The 26,478-nt window shown below is 37.8% G+C and overlaps 1 protein-coding gene across 5 annotated transcripts in view; it reads right to left on the bottom strand.

Annotated features, from left to right (window-relative positions):
* The window catches only part of CNOT6 (CCR4-NOT transcription complex subunit 6), a 54,597-nt gene that overhangs the window by 12,182 nt on the left and 15,937 nt on the right, over positions 1–26,478 (bottom strand). For all 5 annotated transcript variants that reach the window (XM_033096224.1, XM_033096225.1, XM_033096221.1 and 2 more), the window contains 3 exons: positions 23,782–23,895; positions 12,106–12,292; positions 9,965–10,050 (listed from right to left, as the gene is read on the bottom strand). In XM_033096224.1, the coding sequence (XP_032952115.1) occupies positions 9,965–10,050; positions 12,106–12,292; positions 23,782–23,895 (387 nt within the window). The remainder of the gene's footprint in view (positions 1–9,964; positions 10,051–12,105; positions 12,293–23,781; positions 23,896–26,478) is intronic.

Raw genomic sequence — 26,478 nt, 5'->3', positions numbered from 1 at the left:
ACTATAATATTTCAAAATTGAAAAATATATCAAAATTACCAGATCATCTATAACAGTGTAGTTACTAGTAACATACCAAACTCACGAAAGTATTTTTTTCAGTTTTTGAGTGAAGAGTAAAAATGATTTATACTATGTTCTATAGAGGGATCCAAAAATGATGATTAATGGATTGCTGTCGACATAGACGATAAGTGCCCTGGCTCATCAACACTTTCATAATGATCCAAAGTGAATGAAACTGGACTGGGGAAGAGTGGGAGGAAGGACTAGACAAAGGAAGGATAACAGCCAATACTATACATCAGAGAATCAAGATTGAAGAATACGACAAAGCTAACAAGAAAACTTCCCAACGACAAGCGTAGTCAAGCACTAAGATTTTTATAAATTCTGCTGAATGAAGTAACAAGACGGGGCAGGCTTGGTTTAAGATTAAGTCACTAAGGAAGGCAGAAAACCCCAGAGCTGTGACCATCTGTAAATTCAGTAACTGTTTGATAGGTGCCCACAATGAAAGCTAAAGCAACGATTTACACATATCTGTAAGAGCCTTGTGCTCTCAGAAGGACTTCTGACGCACATGTGAGAAAAAACAGTCCATCGAAATGTTCTAAACAGCTCCAGTCCACGCCACACAAGTGGTATGCGTTGTTCTGGAAGCCACAGCACCACTGTAAAAGAGATAAATTCTACGGAGTGAAGGCAGCGGTGAAAATGATGAACAATCTTAACCATGACAAATAAAAAAAGGGAAAGGATATGGAATAGAAGAATGATCACAGCCCAGACAAATATGTGGTTTTTTCCTATTCTCTTGTGAAAGCCTAGACTCAAATGGCAGAACGAGGACTAAGGGACAGCATCTAAGAGGAAAGCCAGTTCAGAATAGAAGAGGCTGGTAAACATCATTACTATTGAAGACGAAATGCCCTGCCCTGTGAGGTAGTAGAGTATCCTTCATTAACAGCTGAATTACATGGATGGGAAGAAGAGCTATGTTACTAACCTTTAAGATCTATTAATTTTAGGATTCTAGGAATTATAAGGTAAAAATGTGCTCCTCTAAGTGTAAAGTATGTCTTTGCAGGAAGACAAGTTGATACAATAGTATCATCCCCTCATATGTGTACAGTTATTGATAGCTACCAAAGCCCTGAAATTTTTATTTAGTCAATCCCATGAGACGGGTATAGTCATAACCTAAAAGTTACCAGAACCCGTTGTTAAAGGCAGCTTGAGAAAATGAAGTCAACTAAAAACTTCTCAGTATCAGTTAAGGAGCACGTTCTAACTACACTCCACTAATGCTATCTTTTTACTACTTCCTAGTGCAAAAATATTTAGAGGCGACCACTGACTACTTATAACTATGTGATCCTCTTTTCTGAGATCCTTCTTTATAAATTAAAAACTATCCCCAAACATCTACTCATGACTAATAAATGCAGCTGAAGCCAAATGGTGTAGTTCCCCCAATGTCTGCTTGCTTTTTGGAATTCCTTTAAATTTAATCTGCTCTTCATTGCCTGGAAAAATAATATACTGTACCCAAATAGGGTAAAGTTAACGCAATTCTGGAATTAAAACATGATATCGAGTTATTAGAAGGAACAAACGTAAGAGCAGTTGCTTCTGGAAGGATGGAGCCAACATACTTTTCCCTCTTCCTCCTGCTAATAAGTACAACTAAAACCCCTGTAAGCTTCTGTGTGAACAAACATAAGACTCTGAAATATGGTGAGAAGCAGAATGGCCAAGGCCCTCGGGACTTGAAGGGCAACAGTAGAGAATTCCTTGGGTTTAGTATCTGCCTCAGACATCCGGGACTCGGAGCTGAGGAAGCCAGCAACATGGAAATGGGCGCAGAAAGAAAACTCACAACAAAAGCCAGAGGCCCAGGAAAGGGCAGACTAAGACAAAACCTTTAGGTAATAACAGCTCTTCTCCAGCTAAACACCAAAGAAACATATATGGTACCTCATCCATCCATGTCAGCAAAGGCTAATAAACAGGAAACCTAGACTTCCACCCTTGGGAGGAAGTAAGGAGGTGGGTGTCCCCACAGCTGGAGTGGGGTACTGTCAGAAGGCCAGGTGGGGAGGTGGGACTTTGGTCCCCTCCAGGCAGTCGGACCTCCTCCGTCTCCATCCTGTGGTGTCCCGGTGTCAGCACAGACCGTGAAAGGAGCTGTGACTTCCCCCTCAACCCACAGTGATGAGGTGCCCTCCACAGCCCTTCTGGGAATGATGGCAGAGGAGGCCAAAGAGAGTCAAGACTTTTACCATCTCCCAGCGATAATGAGGTCGCCTCAATGCAGTAACTGTGGAAACCACACAAAAAGCCCAAACTGCCACTTTCATCCAGTGACCCTTAGGTGTCGACAGAGGCTAAGGGCAATCTGAACTCCTGCCTCCTTAGGAAGGAGATGGTGCCACCCCCCAACTCCCAACTTTCCCTGCCAGTGCAGTGTTAGAAAATACCAGCAAAAACAGAAGATTTAAATAAGATCGAGTTTTATAACACAATACAAATATGTCCACTTTCAAGTGAAAAATCACTCATTTTACCAAGAACCAGGAATATTTCAAATTGAATGAAAAAAGATATATATAAAAGTATCCAACACTGAGATGACAGTAAGATAAGAATCTGATCAAAATAGAGCAAGCATGATAAAAATGCTTGAATGAGAAATTATAAACATGCTTGAAATACATTAAAAAATACACTCAGCAAAGAAAATTTTGACAAACATAAAAACAAATGGAAATAGTAAAACAAAAATAGAATAATTGAAATAAAAAGCTCAGTGGATAGGTTCAACAGGAGAATACAAGGTAAAATGAAAGAACTGGTGAACTGGAATACAGATTAATGGGAATCACCCAATCTGAACCACAGAAAGGAAACAGATTGAAAAAATAAAGAACAGAGCCTCGGGGGCCTGTGGAACAAATAATTTAATGTGCATGTCCTAGGAGTCATGGAAGCAGAGGACAAAGAGCACAGGGCTGAAAAGGTACTCAAAGAAATAATGGCTGAAAACTCCCCCAATTTGGCAAGAAACAGAAACCTCCAGGTTTAAGAAGCTGGTAACACCAAAACAGGACAAACCCAAAGGAATCCATACCAAGCCACATCATAATTAATCTTCTAAAAACTAAAGACAGAAGAAATCTTGAAGAGAGCCAGAGAAAAAGACACCTTACCTGCAGGGGGAAAACAATCTGAATAACAGCTGATTTCTCATCACAAATCACATGGCCAGAAAAAAGTGGCATTATTTTTTTCAAGTGCTGTAAACAAAAAAGTGTCAACCCAGAATATACCAGGTGAAAAAAAATCCTTTAGGAATGAAGGAAAAATAAAGACGTTCCCAGATGACAGAAAATTAAGAGAATCTGTTGCCAGCAGACGTACCCTAAAAGAACCACTAAAAGAGGTTCTCTAAATAGAAACGAAGTAATATGAGAAGGAACCCTGGACTATTAGGAAGAAGGAAAGAATATGGTTGGGGGGAGGGAGGAATTTAATAGGCTTTCCTTCTTTTCAATTTTCTAAATCATCTTTGGTAGTTAATTTTTTCTTTTTGTAACACTGTTTTGTTTCTAAATGTATGTAGAGAACATATTTAAGACAATTGTATCATAAATAGGGGGGAAATAAAAGATCATAAAGAGAGTTAAGGTTTCTATACTCCACTCAGACTGATAAAATAACTCTAGTATAACTCTGTGATAAGTTGTGTAGATATAAAGTAATACCTAGAGCAACCACTAAAAAAGATATACAAATAAATAATTCAAACACACTACAGACAATGTAAAAAGATGTTTAGGTAACCCATAGAAAGGCAGGAAAAAGAAAACAAGGAAATAAAAAAGCACAAATAGAAAACAATACATAAAATGCAGACATAAGCCCTAACATATCAATAATTACACTATGTGTAAATGGTCTAAATACACCAATTAAAAGAGACTGGCAGAGTTTATCTGAAAATACGATCCAACTATATGCTATCCATAAGACACTTATTTCAAATAACAATATAAGCAGGCTGAAAAGAAAAAGATACAAATCATACAAACATTAATCAAAAGAAAGCAGAAATGACTACATTAATAGCAGATAACATGAATTTCAGAGGAAGTAAAATTACCAAAGACAGACAGTGCCATTATGTAATGTTAAAAGGTCAATCCCCCAAGAAGACATAGCAATTCTTAAAGTGTATCCACCAACAAAACTGTAAAATATTTTATGCAAAAACTGACAGAACTGAAAGGACAATAGAGAAATCTACAATTATAGTTGGAGATTTCACTACCCCTCTCTCAACAATTGACAGAACTAGACAAAAATGTCCACAACACCATCAATCTAATAGACACTATATTAATATATAGGATCTCATCAAGATTTATAGAACATTCTATCCAATAAGAGATGAATACATATTCTTGTCCAGTGCCCAAGGGACAAACACTAGGATAGACAATATCCTGGGCCATAAACCAAACCTCAACCAATTTAAAAGATCGGAAACCATACAGAATGTATTCTTTAACCACAACAGAATCACACTAAAAATCAATAACTGAAAGACAATAGCAGAATCTGCAAACACTGGGAAAATTCTAAATAATTCATGCAAAGAGAAAGTCTCACAGGAAAATTTAAAAGGCACTGAGCTAGTGAAAATGAAATAACAACATATCAAAATTTGTGGCTGGACACAGCTAAATCAGTGCCAAGAGGGAAATTAATAGCACTAAACGTATACATCAGAAGAGAAAAAGTCTTAAGTCAATAATCCAAGCTCCCATCCTAAGAACCTAAAGAAATAGAGCAAAATAAATACAAAGCAAAAAGGACAGGAATACTGAAGAGCAGAAATCAATGATATTGAAAACAGAAAAAAATGTTTAAGCCATTTCTTTGAAAAGATCAAAATAATTGGCAAATCTCTACCAAGACTGACAAACAAAAGAGAAGACAAAATTTAACAATATCAAAAATAAAAGGGGATATCACTATGGGCCCTACAGAAATCAAAGAGATAAGGAAAACTATGAACAACGCTACATACAAAAATTTAACAACATAGAGGAAATAAGCCACTTCCCTGAAAAACACAAAGTGTCATAACTCACCCAGTAGATAATTTGAATAACCTTACACCTATTAAAAGAATTAAATCCAATTCTACGGAATATCTTCCAGAAAAAAGACAAAGGAACACTTGCAAAATCATTTCATAAAGCTAATATCACAGTAACGATGGGGACGTTTCAAGAAAAGTGTTCTTAGGAGATTTTGTCATTGTGTGGACATCACAGAGTGCATATACATAAACCCAGACCATATGGTTACCACCGCTGTGGAAGTGCTCCACGATCTACCAAAAAGTTGTTATGTGGTGTATTACTGTAGTGGAGAAAAACGTCTATCGTATTTCACAACATTATTGCAGGACTTACTACCCAAGTAATTATGTGGTACTGGCAAAGGAACAGACACATACCGTAGATCAATGTAACAGAATAGAGATTCCAGAAATAGTCACGTCCAACTGATTTTTGAAGAAGGTACCAAAGCAAAAGCAATTCAATGGAGGGCAGACTTTTCAACAAACGGAGCTGGAACAACTGGACATCCATTTACGGGCAAAAAAAACAAAACAAACACGCAAACAAGCAAAACCCTTAAACTAAACCCTCACTTCTTTTAACTCAAAATGGATCACAGACTTAAATGTAAAACAAAAACATAAAACTTTTAGTGTAAAACACAGGAAAAAATCTTTGGGATCTAGAGGTATTCAGAGTTCTCAGACTTAACACCCAAAGCAGGATCCATAAAAGGAAAAACTGATAAACTGGACTTGATCAAAATTAAAAACTTTTGCTACGTAAAAGACACTCTGGTACACTGTAATTTGTAAGAAATATACCTTTGGTCTTCCGGCAATGCTCCTGGCAAGGAGCTCCTAAAACCCTTGGAATTTCCTAAGTGGTGTGAGCAATTCAAGTGCCTCTTGTTATGTTAATGAGGTGACTGGGACCCTACCTAGGGATGGGGGCAGGCTGCCAGGATTACCAGAGGGTTAGAAATTTCAGTCCCGCCCTCAGGAGACAAGGGTTGGGGGTTGAAATCGATCACCGATGTTAATTTAATCAATCATACCCATGCAAAGAATCCTCCATAAAAACCCCAAAGGACAGGGTTCAAAGAACCCCCAGGTTGGTGAACATGTAGAGATTCAGTGAGAGACAGAGTGGCACGCCCGGACAGGGCACGGAAGCTAAGGGCCCCTTCCCCATACCTCACCCGATGCATCTCTTCCATCTGGCTGTTCCTAAGTTCCTGGTTTATAATAAACCAGTAAACTAGTGAGTAAACAGGTTTCCTGAATTCTGTGAACCACGCTAGCAAATTAATTGTACCCAAAAAGGGGAATGTAGAAAACTCCAATCTGCAGGCAGTCCATCAGAAGCACAGGTGACAGACAACCTGGGCTTGCAACTGGCATCTGAAGTTGGAGGGATGGGGCAGGGCAGTCTTGTAGGACTGAGCCCTTTACCTGGGGAATCTGATGCTATCATCCCCAGGTAGGTAATGTCAGAACTGAGATGAATGGTAGACACCCAGTTGGTGTCCTAGAATTACTTGCTGGTGTGGAGGGGAAACCCCTACCCCACACATGTTGGAATCCTTTCACTCCGTTATATAGGTAGAAAAACAAGTTACATATTGGGAGAAAGTATTTGCAAATCAAGTATTTGACAAAGGTCCAGTAGCTAGACTACATATAGGACTCCCAAAACTCAATAGTAAAAATGCAGACAATCCAATTAGATAGAACATGGGCAAAGATATGAAGAGATGTTTTACAGATGATATGCAGGTGGTAAATAAGCACACGCAAAGATCTCAGTATCTTTAGCTACCAGGGAAAAGTAAAGTAAAACCACACAAGATATCACTACACATTTATCAGAAAGGCTAAAATAAAAGTAGTAACAATACCAAATATTGGTGAGGATGCAAAAAAAACCCCCAAAAAACTGGATTACTTATTAGTGGCGAAAACGTAAAATAGCACAGCCACTCTGGAAAAACCATTTGGCAGTTTCTTTAAAAACTAAACACAAAACTAACATATGACCCACTAATTGCACTCCTGGACATTTATCCTAGAACAATGAAACTTATGTTCACACAGTAACCTGTAAACAGAATGTTCACAGCAGCTTCATCAGTAATAACCAAATACAGTGGTACCTCGGTTTTCGAACGTAATCCATTCCGGAAGACCGTTCGAGTTCTGAAACGTTCAAAAACAGCCGACAGCTGGGCCTCAGGATCTTGCACTCGCACTCGTTTGACTTCCAGGCGTGTTCATAAACCAAAATGTTCGTCACGGAGATGTTCGAAAACCGAGGTACTACTATACTAGGAACGACCCAGATGTCCTTCACCGGGTGAGCTGCTAAACAAATTGTGGTACTTCTGCACCATGCAACATCAACAGAAAGGTGCAAACATGCAACAACCTGGGTGCATCTGCAAAGAATTAACCCGAGTGAAAAAGATCGATCTTAAAAGGTTACATACAGCATGACTCTATTAATGATATATTTAAAATAATAATATTACAGAGATGGTTGTCAGAGGTCAAGGGAGTGAGCTGAGACAAGCAATGGGTGTGGCTAGGACGGGCTCAGTGAGGGATCTTCCTGGGACGGAGCTCTTCTCTATCTTGACTCATGGATGTCAGTGTCCTGGCTGTGATACTGTAGTACAGTCTTGGAAGATGTCACTATGGGGGAAACTGGGCAAAGGGCCCATGCACCGTTCGGCAGTATTTCTTACAGGTTCATGTGAATCTCTAAGGATTGCAAAATAAAAAATAAAAGAAGTGAATGTGAATTTAAAGTAATAATCCTACCTTTCGCTGTCGAACAATTTTGAAGAACAAGGAAAATGTGAAAAAAAGTAAATGAAGCATGCTAGCCCTATGCGATCAACTTTAAAGAAAGGATGATATGAACTGATGCATGAGGCAGAAATATCCTGGCTCTGTATAAATGGATGATGTACGAAACAGACATGATTTTTGAACTTAAGTGATACATTTTCTCTCTTCCAGATAATAGGTGCCATGAGAAATCAATGACAGAAGTTTTCAGAGAGCAAGGATGATGTAACTGCTTTAAGAAGTAGCTGGCACTTTAGAGTTAAAGCGTAACTTGCAAAGCTCAGAAAAACATAGGATTTGTCCAAAAAAGGTGAAATCAGTGAAAAGACAGTTGTTACAGATGGGTAACAATGTCTAACAGGATATCTGAGATAAATATCTCTGTGAAACTATACTTCCAAGAAAGAAATACAAAAACCTAGATGTCAAACAGTAGAGGATCTTTCTGAAATGAAAGAACAAAGGATCATCAAAAATGAAGGTGACACAGAGACTGCCCTACATCTCCCAAGCATTTACTTTCAGAGGCACATTAAATCAGTGTGAAAATCTATGACTGATGACCCTAACTTCAAATTACGTTTGTAAATCCTTGGAGAAATGAATACAGATGAAGGTTTGTAAAATATATATTGTAAAATGACAAAACCTTGAACCAATAAAACACAACAACAGTAGCTACCTCTGGGATGAGAAAGGGACTACAGGAAGAAGGAACAAAGAGGGTCTTAATTCCATAATGTTCTATTTCTTTTGCATTAAAAAGCTGATACAGAAGTAACAAAATTTTGGGGCGGCTGGCTCAGTTGGTTAGAGTGCAGTGCTGCAGTGCTCATCTCATAACACCCATGTGGCTGGTTCAATTCCCACATGGGCCAGTGAGATGTGCCCTCCACAAATAGAGTGAATAAACAACAACTTGACTTGGATGGGTCCTGGAAAAACATACTGTTCCCCAATATTCCCCAGTTAAAAAAACAAACAAACAAAAAACACAAATTAAAAAAAAAAGCGTATACATTAAAAAAGTAATAAAATTTTAATTGTTGATTCTGGTGGTCAGTACATGGATATACTTTGCTACATTTTATATTTTCATCAAATTTAAAAACATAAAATAAACTAGGTTTATCCTAGGGAAATGTAACAGAATAAGGTATCTGCAGCTCACATTTCCCTGATCTCTACTTTCATCCAGCAAATCCAGCCCACATAGAAAAAAACTTTTCAAAGAACCATTTTTAAAGCTGTTTGTTCAATATGGTTTTACATACATTTGTAAATGTGTTATTTTTGTTTTTCCACTTAATTTGTTTTTGTGATATGAAACAGATTTACAGGAATAAAACCTCATTTTATAACTGTATTTTAAAGAAATAAAAGTGCAATTCATGAAGACTTTCGTTATGTGACTTTTTTATGAATCAATTATAAAGTACGTTACAAGACTGGTGAAGACAAAACATTTATAGGTATTGACATATTATTAAAATGTGACTTATAATCTTGCTGATCTAAAAAAAATATTTTCCAATGGTTTTTAATGGATCAATTACGCCCCCCAATTCTAATATATTCAGGAAGTCCTCATAAATCAAATATTTTTAAAAAATGATCAAATATGTAACTTCATTAGCATGTCCAAATTCTCTGTTTTCTGCACTTATTAGACTCCATTTTTTTGAAATTTGAACATAAGGAAAAGAGCTGTTTATATCATGATGATGTAAGTAAAGTATAACCTCAGGAATGTATCACCAGAACATAGAGGCAAATGAAACAAAGGCTAGCTAGGAGTAAGAAAATACAAAAACTAGTAGACAGTTTACAGGTGGACAAAAGAGAAAACTGCTTGGATGTACCTAAGAAACTGAGTGAGCCTGCAAATCCCCTGACAAAAAGATTCCCTCAGATGGCTTCTTTAGATTCACAGACATACATACAAACCGAAAGAAGTACAAATAGGGGAAGTCATACCTTTCAGGCCTAAAGTCTGCAACTGAAACAGTTTTCCCAGCTCAAAAGGTAGAACTCGTAACTGGTTGTTATTTAAATGGAGTTCCCTGTTGATGTAAAAATTCCAGGAAGTCAGAAGATATATTAACCTTTCACAGCTAAAATCAACAATTTCTAGGAATATAAGCTCCTAAGAATAACAAAATTTTATATTATAGTCCAATGTCTAGTACAGTGCTTCTAAAATCATACGTGGTAAAAAACAAAACACAACTAAAACCCCAAACTTCCACACACCGATACATTTGTAAAATACAGGAAAACAATGAATTATTAGAAAAATAAAATGAGAAAAAAAGACCAAGAAAACACAAGCCCCAGTTCTGTAAGAGTATTCGATTCAATAGACACAAAATCACTCTCACATGCTGTGTATCTCACTGCAGGCTGGTCCACAGACCACCCTGAGAGTGGCACTGGTCTAACTTACGTAGGGTCTACTACACGGTTAAGTGGGAACGATGGATTGTAGAAATGCACACTTGAAACCTATGTAATTTTACTAACCACTGTCACCCCAATAAATTTAAAAATAAACAAAAAAGCAAAATAAAAGCCTTCAACACTAAAAAAAATGATAAAATAGCCTAATATATGAATTGTTAAAATGAAAATGACCATGTAGTACCAACTCAAAATTGCTTGATAGCTACACAATTAATTTTATGACTAACATTTCTCCAAATGTACTGAAGTTTCATTTTAGAAATACTAGCAACTACATTAACTACTAACGATTATTTAATGATTTGCTTTGTATAGATAACCATAATATAAACATAAAAGGATTCTTCAGTATGAAAAAAACCAAAAAAACAAAAACAAAGACCCAACCTTGAATAATACTGGCAATTTCCTACAAGATGTTTTATTTATCAACTTTTACATGTGAATGAGAACTATTTCTATAATCCTTGTTTCTTAGAATTTAAACGAACCTTGGTTACTACTGAGTAAACCAGAGGTTATGAGGCCATATAGTGAACAAAAACACATTCTGAGTCATGGGTTCCTGTTTATTTCCAAATATATCACATGGGAAAGGAGGTCCTTTAAGTAAACTTGGTTCAAGGGATTAAAAATGGTCCTAGTAACATACTCAATAACTAAGCCTAAAAAAATGTCAAAAGGCTGGACTAGGAGCAACGGACGTAAAGAAACTCTTATGAGGACCTTACTCCTTTTTACTATGTAAGCGGCAAATGGTAGAAGGCAGCAGAAAAGCCAGTGGAACCACAGACAGAAGGCAGGTAGTACAAACGGGCAAGGTTTTCCATTGAGATTAATATAACAGCTGGAAATTAGCTTTATATTCTACTTGGATGGATCTCGTCTACTTTATAAAACAGAGGTAATAAAAAAATAGTAATTTGTTATTAAATACAATATGTGCCAGGCAGGGTGCTAGTTTTTGAGTTATTATCTTGAATATCTCTAACCTCATCCTTGGTGGGGTAGGAATTATAGCAACTTCTCAGATGAGGAAACTCTCCGTGGGGTTAAGGAGCTCGCCCCAAATCACACCGGTTGCCAAGTCGGGATCCAGCCTGAACTGTGTGTGATGCCACAGCCTATCCACATCCTGTACACCCACTACAGGCCCCCAATTCGATGACTAATTCTAGCTTCTTTCAGTCCAGGCTTTATTACTATCATGCATACAAGCCCTGGAAGGACCAAAAAGGTTTCAGTAACTGGCAATGTTTTCCTGGGCCCTGGGTTGAAGAGATGGTATGGGGCCCAGAATTTAGTGGGGGGAAGTACAAGTGTCTGTCACAGGTAGGTGCGTATGTGGGATAACATGAGTGCCTTCTATTTGTTTACCCCCCCATTTGTCCAGAAATTTTGGTTCAAGAATAAAGTATATTACACAAAACATAGCAATAAAACAAATTTTAGGCAATGGATCTACTTGTTTATTACTTATTAGACATTTAATTACTATTGACATTCAATTTTCCAAGAAAGCTTCATATAAAAGATATAGTTATGTTTACTTTTGGTTAGATACTGTCAAATTGACAGTGTTGTTTCCCAACAAAATGAACGTTCTCTTCTCTTTTAGGGTATGTATAGTTATGCACTAAGCTGAACCTGCATACCTGAGTGATACCATGTTTCCGAGTTCTGCCGGTAAACTCTGGATCTGGTTCGAGGACAGGTCCAGATACACTAGATTGTGAAGCTTGGCAATGTCTGAAGGAATGCGGGACAGGAAATTGTCACTCAGATGCAAAGCTGTCAGGTGAGTTAGTGACCACAAAGATGAGCTTAAGCTTCTTACTCTTCCTGTAAGATAAGAAAAAATAGGGCAAAGATTAGTGTTTTCTACAGGTTGGTCCCTAGATTAAAGAACATTTAGATATTTTGATGAGTAATAATTTATCATACCAAAAATTGTGAGAAAGTGATTAACAGGAAAAACCATACTTATTCTAGGACAATTCGCCGGGATGATCAAGTTATAAACTCTACACTTATTAGCAGACTAAACCCATTCAAGGCAATATATCAATATTTAGGTTGTATTACTATTTTTAAGAGCACAATAGTTAAGACTATCCCTTAAAGTGGCCTCAGCTATGACATGAAAAAAAAGTACGAATAATTTATACTAATGATAAATCCACTATTTCAACATGGCTGATTTGGACTTATGCCAAAAGAAAAAGAAAAAACAAATCCAGCATCTCAGAGGTTGTTCATACCTCACTCCAGAAAACAATAATTATGCCTGCAAAGCTTAGCGGTTTTAAGACGTTATCTAAGTAATGGTTCCATCAAGAATCATGTAACTGAACAAAAGCTGTACTGTATAGTTACAAATAAAAATACTTGCCCAGACACATTTCAGATATTAAGTCATAATTATGCATATAACCAAACAGCAATAGACACAGGACTCAATGACTAAGAACAGAGTAATTTCTATCAATGCAGTATTAAATCTGTACTTTGGCGCTTCAATGTAAGATGCCAATCATTTGTACAATCCATCTAAGAACTTCCCCATAATCTCTTTACTGGTCCAGGATCTAGTCACAGAGAAAATGAAACAAACAGGTGTCATGTAAATAAACCAATCTTTGAGGAGTGATTTTCTATTAGCTGAAAAGCAATCTTGAGACTTTTATTTCTAATCAAGATGGAGTAACAGGACCAAATTTACCATCCCACCTGAAGAACTACAAAATCAGACAATACACATGAATCAAAAAATTTCAAAGATCAGACGTCGACCACTGCAGGAGAGTGATCCCTGCAGAATGGGAAGCAAACACTATGGGCCCTACAACTGTTTTGTCTCAGCTGACTTCCTGGACAGCAGCACAAGGAAGGCGTCCCAGAGGAAACATGACCACCCTCCCCCACCACCACCCATCCTCCCAGTTCAGGAGACAGAACAAAGGTTTAGGGAAGCCAAGATGACTAGAGTTTACAAAGGGAGAGTACTAGAGAGGAGAGAGATAAGCAGACAGAGGTCTGAAGATACAAAAAAGGTCTCCTCAAGTTTTCAACTGAGTACTGATCAGTGTATGCATGTGAGAAACTGGCTGAGCCAGAAGGAAGAAACACCCAAAGGAGTAGAACAACAATCCCCAGATTTACATTCAACTGATGCTACTGGTGTTTCCAGCTGCCAGAGGGAAAACCTCGGCACTCACAAGGCATTTAGCAGTGGAAAATCAGCCCTAGGCTAAAGGCTGCTCTCTTCTCCCCTAAGAAAGTTTAAGAGAATCGCTTCTCAGCCTTTTGGCTGAGATCAAGTGTAGAAAGTTTAAGAGCAAACCTCAAAAGACTCAAACTGTTTCCAAGTAACTGTACCAGTTACAGAAATACAAAAATGTGCATCACCTCACGAAGATAAAATTCACAATATCTGGTACACAGTAACATCCATAATGAAGAGAAAAATCAATCATAACTAGTCCACAAGAGATAATGATGATAAAATTAGTAGACAGACATTAAAAGTTACTATAACTGTATTCCGTGTGGTTGGAAGCTAGAACATTAAAAAGGTTAGGCAGAGATACAAGACAGCACAGACACCCAAACTGAACTCTGAAGTTGAACACCATGTCTAAAATGAAGACATAGCAATAGAAACTATCCAAGATAAAACAAAGAGGGAAAACATACTGAAAAAAATTGCATCAGTGAACTCCTGAACAACTTTAAACAACCAAACATATATGTAATTAGAAACTGCAACATAGGGATGGTGTGGAGACAAAAAAATCTCTTAAGAAATAAAGGCAAGAGACAACTGGATATCCACAAGCAAAAGAATGAAGGTGGACACTTATCTCACACCATATACAGAAATTAACTGAAAAACTCTTGGAAGAAAACACAGACATAAATTTTCGTGACCTAGAATTAGGTAATGCATTGTTAGATGTCACTAATAGCACAAGCAACAAAAAGAAGTATTAGATAAACTATACTTCATCAAAATTAAAACCTTTTGTGCCTCAAGGGATACCAGTAATCAAGCAAAAAGACAACACCCCCCAAAAAAGAAAATATCCGAAAATCGTAAATCTGATAAGATATCTGTATCTGGAATATATAAAGAAGACTTACAACTCAGTAGGAAAAAGACAAATAATCCACTTTAAACACGGACAAAGACTGAATAACTATTTCTCCAAAGACAATAGACAAATGGCCAACAAGCACATGGAAAGATGCTTCCTATCATCAGCCGCCTGGGAAACCACAGCGAGATACTTCTTCACCTCCACTAGGGTGACTACCATCAAAAAGACAGACAATAACAAGTACTGGCAAGGAGTGGAGAAACGGGAACCCTCACATGCTACAGCTGGAAATGTAAAGTGATGCAGCCAGTGTGGAAAATAGTGTGGCACTTCCTCAAAAAGGTTAAATGTAAAATTAAATACCACATGAGCCAGCAATTCATTCCTAGGTATGTAACGAAAACATTATGTCCACAACGAAAACACTATGTCCACAAAAAAAGTTGTATGTGAACGTTCATAGCAGAATTATTCTGAGAGTCAAGAAATGGAAACAATCCAAATGTCCAGCAACTGATTGATGAATCAAATATGGTATATTCACACCACAGAGTCTTACATTAAGTACCGATACACTCTACAACTTGGATGTGACTGTACAGTATATGACTGCATTTATATGAAATGTCCAAAGGGTCACAAATCCAGTCAAGATTAACAGTTACCAAGGGCTGGCTGGCTGAGAGGAAATGGAAAATGACTGCTAATGTGTACACAACTCTGTGAATATACAAAAAAAACTGTGCATTTTACAGGGTAAAGCTGTTGCAAGAAAAAGAGATAGGCAGAAAATTTTCCACACTTGACAAAAACTACAAACCCAGACACAAAAAGCTCAATGAACCCCCAGCACATGAAAACTCCATGAAGAACAAAAAGGAAAACACATGAAGGCACATCTTAATCAAATGACTTAAAACAAATGATAAAATCTTAAGAGTGATCAGAGGAAAAATAATTACATTTCACACAGAGAAACAAAGATAAAATGCCTGCAGATTTGTAGTTGTAAATAATATAAAAGACAGCAGAGCAAAATCTTTAATTTACTGAAAAAAAAATTGTTAGCATACTGTCAACTTAGCAAACCAGCAAAAATATCTTTCAAAAATAAAGGCAAGTTACAAGATGAAAAGCTGTGGAGGTGGATGGTAGTGATGGTTGCACAACATTATGAATGTATTTGATAAAAACCTTCCCACGAAGAAAATTCTAGAACCAAATGGGTTCACTGATGAATACTTCCAAACATTTAAGGAAGAACTAGTATCAATTCTACAAAAATGTATCCAGAAAGCTGATGACAAGAGGATCCTTTCCAACTCCTTTTATGAGGCCACATCACCCCAATACCCAAACCAGGAAACACCAGTACAAGAAAACTACAACTCAACATCCCTCATGAACATACGTGAAATTTAACAAAATCTTAATAAATCAAATCCAATAATATACTAAGGAGATAACTACCAAGTAAGATTTGTGCCAGGAAATTCAAAGTTTGTTGTACATTCAAAAACAAAAAACAAAAACACAAAACATTCAAAAATTTTTAGGAAAAAAAGCATCTAGTAAAAGTAGAAAAAGCATTTGACAAAGTCAACACTCATTCCTGATTAAAGAAAAAACTCTCAATAAGCTAAAAATAGGAGAACTTCCTCAATCTTGATAAACAGTATCTACAAAAACCTAGTGGGAAAGAATGACTGCTTTCTCCCTAAGATCAGAAACAAGGCAAGAACGTGCTCTCTCACCACTCCCATTCAGCATTATACTGGAGGGTACACTGGAAGGAGGCTCTAGCCAGTGCAGTAAGACAGAAAAGTTAAAAACCGGAAAGGCAGAAGTAAAGCTAACTTTATTTGCAAATGGCATCATCACCCATATAAAAACCCTGAGAAATCTATAAAGATGCTACTAATAAGTGAGTTTATATTATAGAAAAGTCGTAGGGCTAGATCAATATACAAAAATAGCTACTGTATTTCTATACACTAGCAATAAACCACCAGAAATTTTAAAATGGCAACATTTACAATACGATCAAAATTATGAAATATTTAGGGGTAAATATGACAAAATATGTACAGGACTCGTGCATTAAAAACTACAAAACAATGCTAAAAGAAATTAAAGAGGGCCGGCCCCCTGGCTCAGGTGGTTGGAGCACTATGATCCTAACGCGGAGGTTGCTGGTTTGATTCCCACATGGGCCAGTGAGCTGCGCCCTCTACAGCTAAGACTGTGAACAACAGCTCTCCCAGGGGCTGGGTTGCGGTGGGCTGCTGAGTGCTGCACCAGGCAGCGAGCGGACTGCCTCAGCCAGAGGGAGCACAAGGCTCATAACACCAGCATGGGCCAGGGAGCTGTGTCCTACACAACTAGACTGAAAACAACAGCTTGAATCGGAGTATGGGGGAGAGGCAGAAGAAAGATTTAAAAAAAAAAAAAAGGTGCAGATAAAAATGAGGAGGGCGGCCGGATAGCTCTATTGGTTAGAGCGCGGTGCTCTTAACAAGGTTGCCAGTTAGATCCCTGCATGGGCCACTGTGGACTGCGCCCTCCACAACTAGACTGAAACAACTACTTGACTTGGAGCTGATGGGTCCTGGGAAACCACACTTAAATAAAAGTTTAAAAAAAAAACCAAACAAACGAGGGAAGTGAATAGAACCAGTCTCGTACTCTGCAAAAATCAGAAGAGAGAGCTCTGAAGTTAGAAAAACTTTCCTGATCACACCTTTTAAAAGTTAAAAAAATGAAATTAAAAAACAAAACAAAACAAAAAAAACACAACACACAAAAGTTATACATTTTAAATTACTATAATAAAAAATAGTGTAAGGATCAGAACAACTCCCTACAGACAATGAAACAATACCACAAACACGCCCAAAAAATTATTACATACAATTTCAAAATAAGCTAAAAGGTATTAAGAAAATGATAAAAGCACTAAAAGAACATAAATAAGATTTAGAAAAACTCAGTAAAAGTGAAACAGACAAATAGATCATTGGAACGAACACAGAATTCAGAAATAGACTCACATAAAAACAGTTAATCATCTTTGACAGAGAAACAAAGGCACTACAATGAACAAGAGTCTTTTAAACAAATAATGCTGGAATGGACAACCACAAGCAAAAAAAAAAAAAAAAAGTCTAGATACCTTATATTCTTCATGAAAATTAATTCAAAATGGATCATAGACCTAAATGGAAAACACAAAACCATAGGACTCCTAGAAGACAACAGGAGAAAAAGCTATATGATTAGGGTTTGCAATGACTTTTTAGATGAAACACCAAAAAAGCACAATCCATGAAAGAAATAGTTAATAAGCTGGTCTTTATTAAAATTAGTAATTTCTGCTCTATGAAAACACTGCCAAGAGAATGAGAAGACAAGCCACAGACTAGTAGAAAACATTTGCAAAGACATATCTGATAAGGGACTACTGTCCAAAATATACATAGAATTCTTAAAAAACGACAAGAAAATGAATAACCCAATTTGAAAAACAGGCAAAAAACCTGAACAGACACCTCACCAAAAAAGGTGAGGTAGCAAGTAAGAATCTGAAAAGAAGTCCTTAATCATATGTCATCAGGGAAATGCAAATTAAAATAACAGAGACACCACCATATGCACACCTATTAGAAAGGCCCAAATCCAGAACCCTGACACCACCACAGGCTGCAGAGGATGTGGGGCAGAAGCAACTCTCACTCATTGCTGTGGAGACGCAAAACGGTACAACCACTTTGGAAGAGGTTTGGTGGTTTCTTGCAAAACTAAACATACTCTCAGCACAGCATCCAGCGATCATGCTCCCTGGCATTTACCCAAAGGAACTAAAAACTTACGTCCACACGAAATCTGCATATGGACATTTACAGCTGCTTTACCCATGATTGCCAAAACTTGGGATCGCCCAAGATGCCCTTCAGGAGGTGAATGGATAAACTGTGCTACACCCAGACAATGGAATATCTTTTAGCACTAACAAGAAATGGACTGTCAAGTCATGAAAAGACACGGAGCAACTTAAATACTACTACTAAGCATAGTACTAAGTAAAAGAAGCCAATCTGAAAAGACCACATACTGTATGATTCCAACTATATGGCATTCTGGGAAAGGCAAAACTATGGAGACAGTAGAAGATCAGGGTGCAGAGGGAGGGAAGGAGGAATAAGTGGACTTGAGCACAGAGGATTTTTAGGGCAGTGAAAATTCTGTATGATTCTGTAAATGGTGGATACGTGTCATCCACCATTTACAGAATCATACAGTCTAAACCCACAGCATGTACAACACCAAGAGTGAGCCCTAAGATAAACTGTGGACCCTGGGTGACTACGACGCATAAATACGGGTTCATCAGTTGTAACAAACGCAGCACTCTGGTGGGGGTGTTTACACTGGAGGGTCACACACTGCACTTTCTGTCAAATTTGCTGTGACTCTAAAACTGCTCTACAAAAATTGTCTATTAAAAAAAATCAAAATATTAGTGGTTGCCAGGGACTGGAAGTGGGGGGAATGACTGCCTACAAAGGAGCAAAGGAAATTTTTGGGGTGATGAAACAGCTCCATGTTGTAATCGGGGTAGTAATTACATAACTGTATGTATTTGTAAAAGAACTGTATACAACAAAAGTGAGTTTTACTGCATTTTATTTATTTTATTATGTTATACCTTATTTTTAAAAAGATTTTAAAAAGTATTCAACAGATGAATATGCAAATACAGAGAACAAATCTCTCTAGTCAGGGGGTGTGGGGAAGCAAGGGATCTGAACAAATACTAAAAATTATAATCCAAGGAAACTTTCCTGAAATTAAAAGGAAAAAAAATCAAACTACCCATTGAAAGAACATACTATCCCTGAGACTATCAAGGTAGAAAAATGAACACCAATATATATTCTAGTAAAATTACTGCTTTTTACAGGGAAAAAACTCCTTTTGACCATCTAGGCAGATAGCAGATAACCAACAAAGGAAAGAGAATTAGACTGTCATCAAGCCTATAGCAAAACTGGAGTAACATACTCAAGATACTTAAGGGAAGAACGGGACCCAAGGGTTTTACATTTAACCAAACTGACTTTCAAATATAAAGGGCACAAACAGTTGGCAACATGGAAGAAACTCAGAGAATATTGTTCCCATGAGCCCATTCTTAGGAAACAGCTAGAGAACAAGCTTCCAGAAAACCAAAATGGTCAGGCAGACAAACTGTGGGAGACACTGAATATATAGTTACTTGCAAAACTATGTCTAAATGGGGGTTTATGCAGGTTAAATGGGAAAGTTGATAGTAGGTAATGGATACATACTCTGATGATACAGATAGAGTACAACTATTTGATGCTGGGGAGGGGGGTGGTATACAGTTTGACCTCTCAGTACTCAAATTGGTAGTATTTTCAGTATTGTCATTCTGAAGACAGTCATGTGTATAGTGTGGGATATAGCAAATAAGTAATTATGGGATATTCTAATTCCATCATCCCACGTCTCTGAGAACTAGGACTCTCATTATTAAAGGAAATACATACGTAACTATAAAAAAAGCTTAACTAAAATCCCTGTTTTTCTGTATTTGAATAGAAAACATCAGTATATTTTCATAAAATTTTTAACTTTAACAATACAAACATTTTTATATCTTTATCATATAAATATGCATACATTATTTGTAAGTATACCACATCTTTTCATCATAAATGTATGACCACATACATATTTCCCAGCTCTGTCCAGTGAAGACCTAGAAAAAATGACCAACCCAGTAGCAATGAGTATCCCTAGCAACTGATATGGTTTTGAAATAGTGTTTCCAACTAAAAAAAAAAAAAAAAGATTTCTTGGAAAAACTGACATATTCCAATTTTGAAAGCAGGAAATAAACAAGATGAGCCAAGAAATACTTGCCGTACCAGATAGCAAGGAAACTACTAAAGACAACTAGGGTTCTGTCAGAGAACTCAGAAATCATTTTAAGCAGCTCTCCCATTAGCCAACAACAGGACAATTTAAGCATCAAGAGTAATAATTACAATTCATGACATATGTTTGAAACACAAGTGTTTTAAAATACTAGTTAATAATGTACTTTAAAAAACCCAACTGGCCACCCTCAAAGGACAATTGTTTATCCTGGAAACTAGCAAATAAAAGAAAAGAAACAAGCATTCTTTTCTGCCTTTCCTATGTAAATAGTAGATTGGGTAATTGATTAGTAAATGAGGGAAGTGTATCTTTACAGATGCAGCTCACCTAATGGAAAAGAAAGGAGAGAATTAGACTCTCACTATTTTGCAACCCTCAAAGAACTAATGGCTCTGGGCAGTGAATATCAATAGAAAACAAGGCATTCACAGACGTATGTGTCTCCTGAAGCTAAAGCACAATATCTCCTACACAGCACCACCTTCAGTTCTACCAAAGACTTTAAACCTGAGTCTGACCCAGCCTCTGCACGGCTCTGCACGTGCAGGAAATGCTGAGGGGGAGAAACATGCTGAACTGCAAGAGCATCATCAGTTAGCAAAGGACAGCCAGCAGGGAACCGACATGGAAACTTCCAGGTTCAAAAGATACATCGCAAAAAAAAAAAAAAAAAAAAAAAAAAAAGGATAGAGGGGAACCTGTAAATTAAGACAAACCAAATAAAAAGGTGGGGGGGGGGTTAAATTATAATGCTTGGTATACATAATCTGGTGTTAAAACTCTAAGTAAATAAAGGAAGTGACTACTATGAAAGTCAGAATAATGGTTACTTGGAGGAGCAGGGACTCCTCCAAGTTGGGACTGTCTGTGGCATATGGAGGGGATTCTGAGGTAGGTGCAAAGCTTTTAATTTTTGACCTGGGTAGTGGTTACAAGGCTTTTGGCCTTATAATAACTCATTAGCATATTTGTCTGCATGGTTTTCTTTATTTTTCATTTTACAATAAAAAAGGCTTTCTTAAAAGTAACACGATTAAGCCGCTTGGTTTATCTGTTTACCTGCAGATGGCACAAGGAACTGAGCATCCACCCCCTTGGACCAGGGAGCACAGGAGGTAACTGCGGGTCCAGGATCAAAGACCTCAGACCCCCTCAACTTTGTATCAAAGGGTCTTAAGAAACCGATGCCACAGCATATACAGGAAATAATGGTCTCAGTATGAAATGATTCGGCCTTGACAATCTCTACACATAGGAGCTTATGGATTAAGGACCGACTGAGACAATGAAGGGACGGTTCCCAATAGTGGCTTTGTTAACTGCAACATCCTGGTGCAGAGACCGGTCAGCCACAGTCTCTCCTCCTTTACGTCTGGTAGAGATCAGACTATTTGTTAAGATCGTTGCTCTAGAGCAGGGGTGTCAAAACTGCAGCCCACAATCCATTGTTAATTGGCCCACAGCAAATTCCAAAAATATATTTAGTTTATTTAAATAAACCAGGTGAGGCAATACGTACTTCACCTCGAGTGAGTGGCCTGGCTGTTTGTGTATTTTATCGCATATGGCCCTTGGTGAAAAATGTTGAAAAAAGTTTGGACACCCCTGATCTAGAGGAACCTCCCCTCTTCCTTCCCATCTTGTATACAGATTGGTTCCCAAAGTTCAGAGCAAGCAGGGAAGAAACAGCGACTTAAAAATCTCACTGGCGTAAGTATTTTAGAACTTATCCTGATGTTGCAAAAAAGAGGAAACTTCTCTACAAGCAAAGAATTTGCAATTCAAAAACTGCTGGAAAAGAGAAAATATAGTTAAATACCAGTTTCGCAGAAATTAAAAGGGCAAGGTGGGAAGGACTGCCTGTGCTTTGAAGGTAACTGGTAAATGAGAGCAGATTTCTCTTTGGGCTCCCCTGACCCGGAAAGTCAAATTAACAGAAGGGAAAGAGAAGAGAAATTTCACTCCCTACCAAACCTACTTTATGAAACTGAACTCACTTAATTAAGGCCAGCACTCTAAAACTCCGGAGAGGGAAAACGGGAGGCCCATGTGGGAAGCAACCTCTAGTAAGGCTGCAGGGGAGTGTAGGTTTACTTGCTCATTAGGTTAACCAGAAAGTTTGAGCTGACAAGGCAGGAATATTATTGTCATTACTTCCTTTCTGCTTCCTGTACAGCCCTTTTCTACCTAACCTGGCAGTTATATTTTGTCTACTAGTTATTTATACTAGTACACTCCCTTCTTCTCGCTCCCGAATAGGCTGTCAGCTCCAGAATGACGGGGCTGTGCCTTTTCACTTGTACATCTTCCATACGCCTGCCACAACAGCTGGCAAAATGTTTTACGCATAGCACATGCTCCGTATGTTTGCTCCATTACATTAAAAATCAATCAAGGGCAGAAGGAAGAGAAAACTTGCTCTGTATTATTTCAGGAAGGCATGCAAAGGTATATTAGGCCGACAAAACATAAAATGTCTTTAGCACTGGCTGCCTTCAGAAGTAATAGTGTCCCTTCACCTTTGAAGCATTAAAAAAAAGGCTGCATTCCCACTGGCAGCAATGTTGGGGCTATTCTCCGTGGATCTGGGGGTCATATATACCTTGAAAAATGCTAGACTGCATTAAAGGTAGGAGGGAACTTTGAGAACTGCTTCAAACTCATAAGATTTTGTGTTTCTGAATAAGGCTGTCCTCAGAAATTCAGACGGAAAAAAGCTAATGAAGGAGAAACAAATCTATCCCAGAACTTGTACTACCGTGTTTCCCCCAAAATAAAACTTAACATGAAAATAAGCCCTAGCATGATTTTTCAGGAGGACATCCCCTGAACATAAGCCCTAATGCATCTTTTGGAGCAAACCTTAATATAAGACGCGGTCTTATTTTCGGGGAAACACGACAGAACGAGCATGTCCCATCCCACCGGAAATCTATAATTTGATAATGCAAAAGCTCAATCCTACTTTATCAGAGAATTAAGGACCAGAACAAACCTTTGCACTCTAGGCACTTCACGTTATTTCCATTTCATCCTTGACAGTATTATCCCCATTTTATAAAAGGACACTGATACTGAGAGCATAAATAATGAATGGGTTTTGAACTTTGAGTCAAATCATATTCTTTCCACTGGACCTTCCTGCTTCTAAGATAAATTAGCATTGGTAAAACACAACATTGCTTCTTTTATGAGCTGGCATTAGAAAACGTAATTTTCTACCTTATCTTAATGTCTATACCATAAATTCATGCTTGCATGTCTTACCACTTATTTCAAGCTCTGCCCAATGTGATTTCTTTCCATTCGCTGCTTCCTCAGAAGACATAATTGTGTACATCCTCCGAGGGTCAGGGGGCTCGTATTTTTCTTTGGGCATGCCTATTGAAATAAGAAAAGACACCAATCAGTATTATGAAGAATCAAATAACCGAAAACAACATCTTTTTAAAAAGTAGACACCTATATTATGATTTCTAAATACTATATCCCACTAAAAAGAGCTAAGAGCTCCTTGGAGAAATGGAGGATTGAACAAATTAATTGTTAAAAACCATTTCTGAGAATCAGACAAATTTGAAAAATACAGGACTGTTTTGTTCATTTTTCTTGTGGTTTTTTAAAATCCTTATAAACACATTCTGAAATATTTAGGTGGAATGAAACTTCTCTATCTTGCATATTTCCCCAAACTTCTTGCACTGGTCTCACTTCACCTTATTGGTTTGCATGAACCATAACCCACTTTAACCAACTCTCCACCTATTCTGAATATCCACACAGCTAAATTAAACACAGCTGGAGAAAAACCTACCACCATGTGAATTTTAAGTGGGCCATTAGCAACCACTTACCTCAGATGGACTCTTTTCACTCACCAGAAATTATACTCGAAATTCTCCTAGTCCCTTCTCCTACATGACTTCTCTCTTCAAATCTCGAACACCCACTCCTCTATCTTCCCTCTCTTCTATTTTTTCGTGAAAACAGAAACCACAAGAGGCCTTTCTATGAACTCTGACCTACGCCCATCTATACTCTTACTAGGGACAAAAATGCCTGCCCTCTCGGCACTTAATTCAACCCGTGACATTGCCTATTCAAAGACATTATTTGGCAAATCTCTCCAACATCAACATTTCCCTCCACACTGGACCTTTGCCTTCAGTATACATTATTTCCTCTATTAAAAAAGTCTCGATCCCATTTCCCCCTCCATCTACCACGCTATATTCTCTCATTCTCTTCACAAGCAAGAAAAACTCAGAAGAACTTGTCTACTGTCTCCTAGTCCTCTTTTCCCAGTTAAACCCATTCAAATCAGTATATGTTTTTAACATTCCACCAAAACCTGTCAAGAAAAAAACCAGTGACTTCATGTTGTTATATCCGAGGTCACTGCTCAGACATCCTTTTACGTGTCCTATGGTCAATATTTGACGCAGATGACCACTCCCTCCTAGACATACTGTACTTATTTCACTTGGCTTCCAGGATACCTTTTCTCTTGGGTTTCCTCTTAATCTCTCTCTAGATTTAGTCTTTTGCTAGTTCTTCCCGCAGAGTTGGAATTCACTCCATTTTACTAAGAGAAACCTGAAGCCCAAAAAGATTTAACCAGTGTTACAAAGCTGAGAGTAGCAGAATCAGGCTTTGAATGTGTCTAATGAAAAGTTAAAACTACTTTTTAAGTGAAATAAGCCAATCACGAAGATAAAAACTGTATCATTCCACTTATATGAGGTACTGGGAATAGTGACAAGCAGAGCCAGAAGGCAGCATGGAGGTTGCCAGGGGCTGGGGGAGGGACATGGAGAGTTAGTGTTGAATGGGTTAGAGAGGGGTGTCCAGACTTTTTTCAACATTTTTCACCAAAGGCCATATGCGGTAAAATACACAAACAGCCGGGCCACTCACTCGAGGTGAAGCACGTATTGCCTCAGCTGGTTTATTTAAATAAACTAAATATATTTTTGGAATTTGCTGCGGGCCAATTAACAATGGATCATGGGCCGCAGTTGGCCCGCGGGCCGCAGTGTGGACACCCCTGGGTTAGAGTTTCGGTTCTACAAGGAAAATTACAGCGGTGGATGGTGGTGCTGACTGCACAACACTGTGAATGGACTTAGTAACACGGAGCACTACACTTAAAGATGGTTAAGATGGGAAGTTTTATGTTATGTATATCTTTCCCACAACAACAAAAAAACTGGAAAAATATTAAAGTTACTTTCTTTATGTTATGCTGCCTCCCAACTGATGGAAGTCGAGTTATTTTTCAAACACAGACATGGGCTTTGACCATGTAGTCAAAACACAGGAGGTAAGTCATCCTAAAAAGCTGCTTGAAAAAGGACTAGAAATGGTGAGAATCATCTGCACAAGAAATAGCACATCTATTTCTTGTTTTGTTAAATATTGATTAAAAAAACTGCCCTCTTATGCCAATTTCTTCAGAACAGAAATATGACTGAAGTTTATAGACTGATACAAAATCCCTAACAGAGAGCTAGACAGTCAAGCACTGTTCCTGTTCTGTCTAGAAGACAATCGGTGAAGCACGTGTCCATTTGGAACGATATGAACACACCAGTGACAACCGAGAGAATATAAAATGCTGCATAAGGGTACCAGACTTCGATAACATCCCTTAAGATCACCCAAATGCCATAATTCTGACCAGGTTCTATTAAGAAAACCACCAGATCTTCACTGGCTTTTCCAAACAGGATTTAACAATGGTAAGAAATCGCTCTGTCCAGCCGAGATTAGTATTCCAGTCCTATTAATTATTAATCAGTTTGACTTCTTAGTGAAAGTTCAGAAGTCTGATTTACCAATCTCACATGAGCTTAGTTAGGCTGAATCAATATCCAGAGTTTGATCACACCTCAGAGAATCATTAACGGTGTTACGGAACTAAGAAATCTGAAAACCAGGTCCTGGACCTGGGTTCATTCCATC

Source organism: Rhinolophus ferrumequinum, chromosome 24 (assembly GCF_004115265.2).
Source record: "Rhinolophus ferrumequinum isolate MPI-CBG mRhiFer1 chromosome 24, mRhiFer1_v1.p, whole genome shotgun sequence".
In the NCBI taxonomy this organism is placed as follows: domain Eukaryota; kingdom Metazoa; phylum Chordata; class Mammalia; order Chiroptera; family Rhinolophidae; genus Rhinolophus; species Rhinolophus ferrumequinum.
Note: the sequence above shows the minus strand (reverse complement) of the source record. Positions and strands in the feature narration are given on the sequence as shown.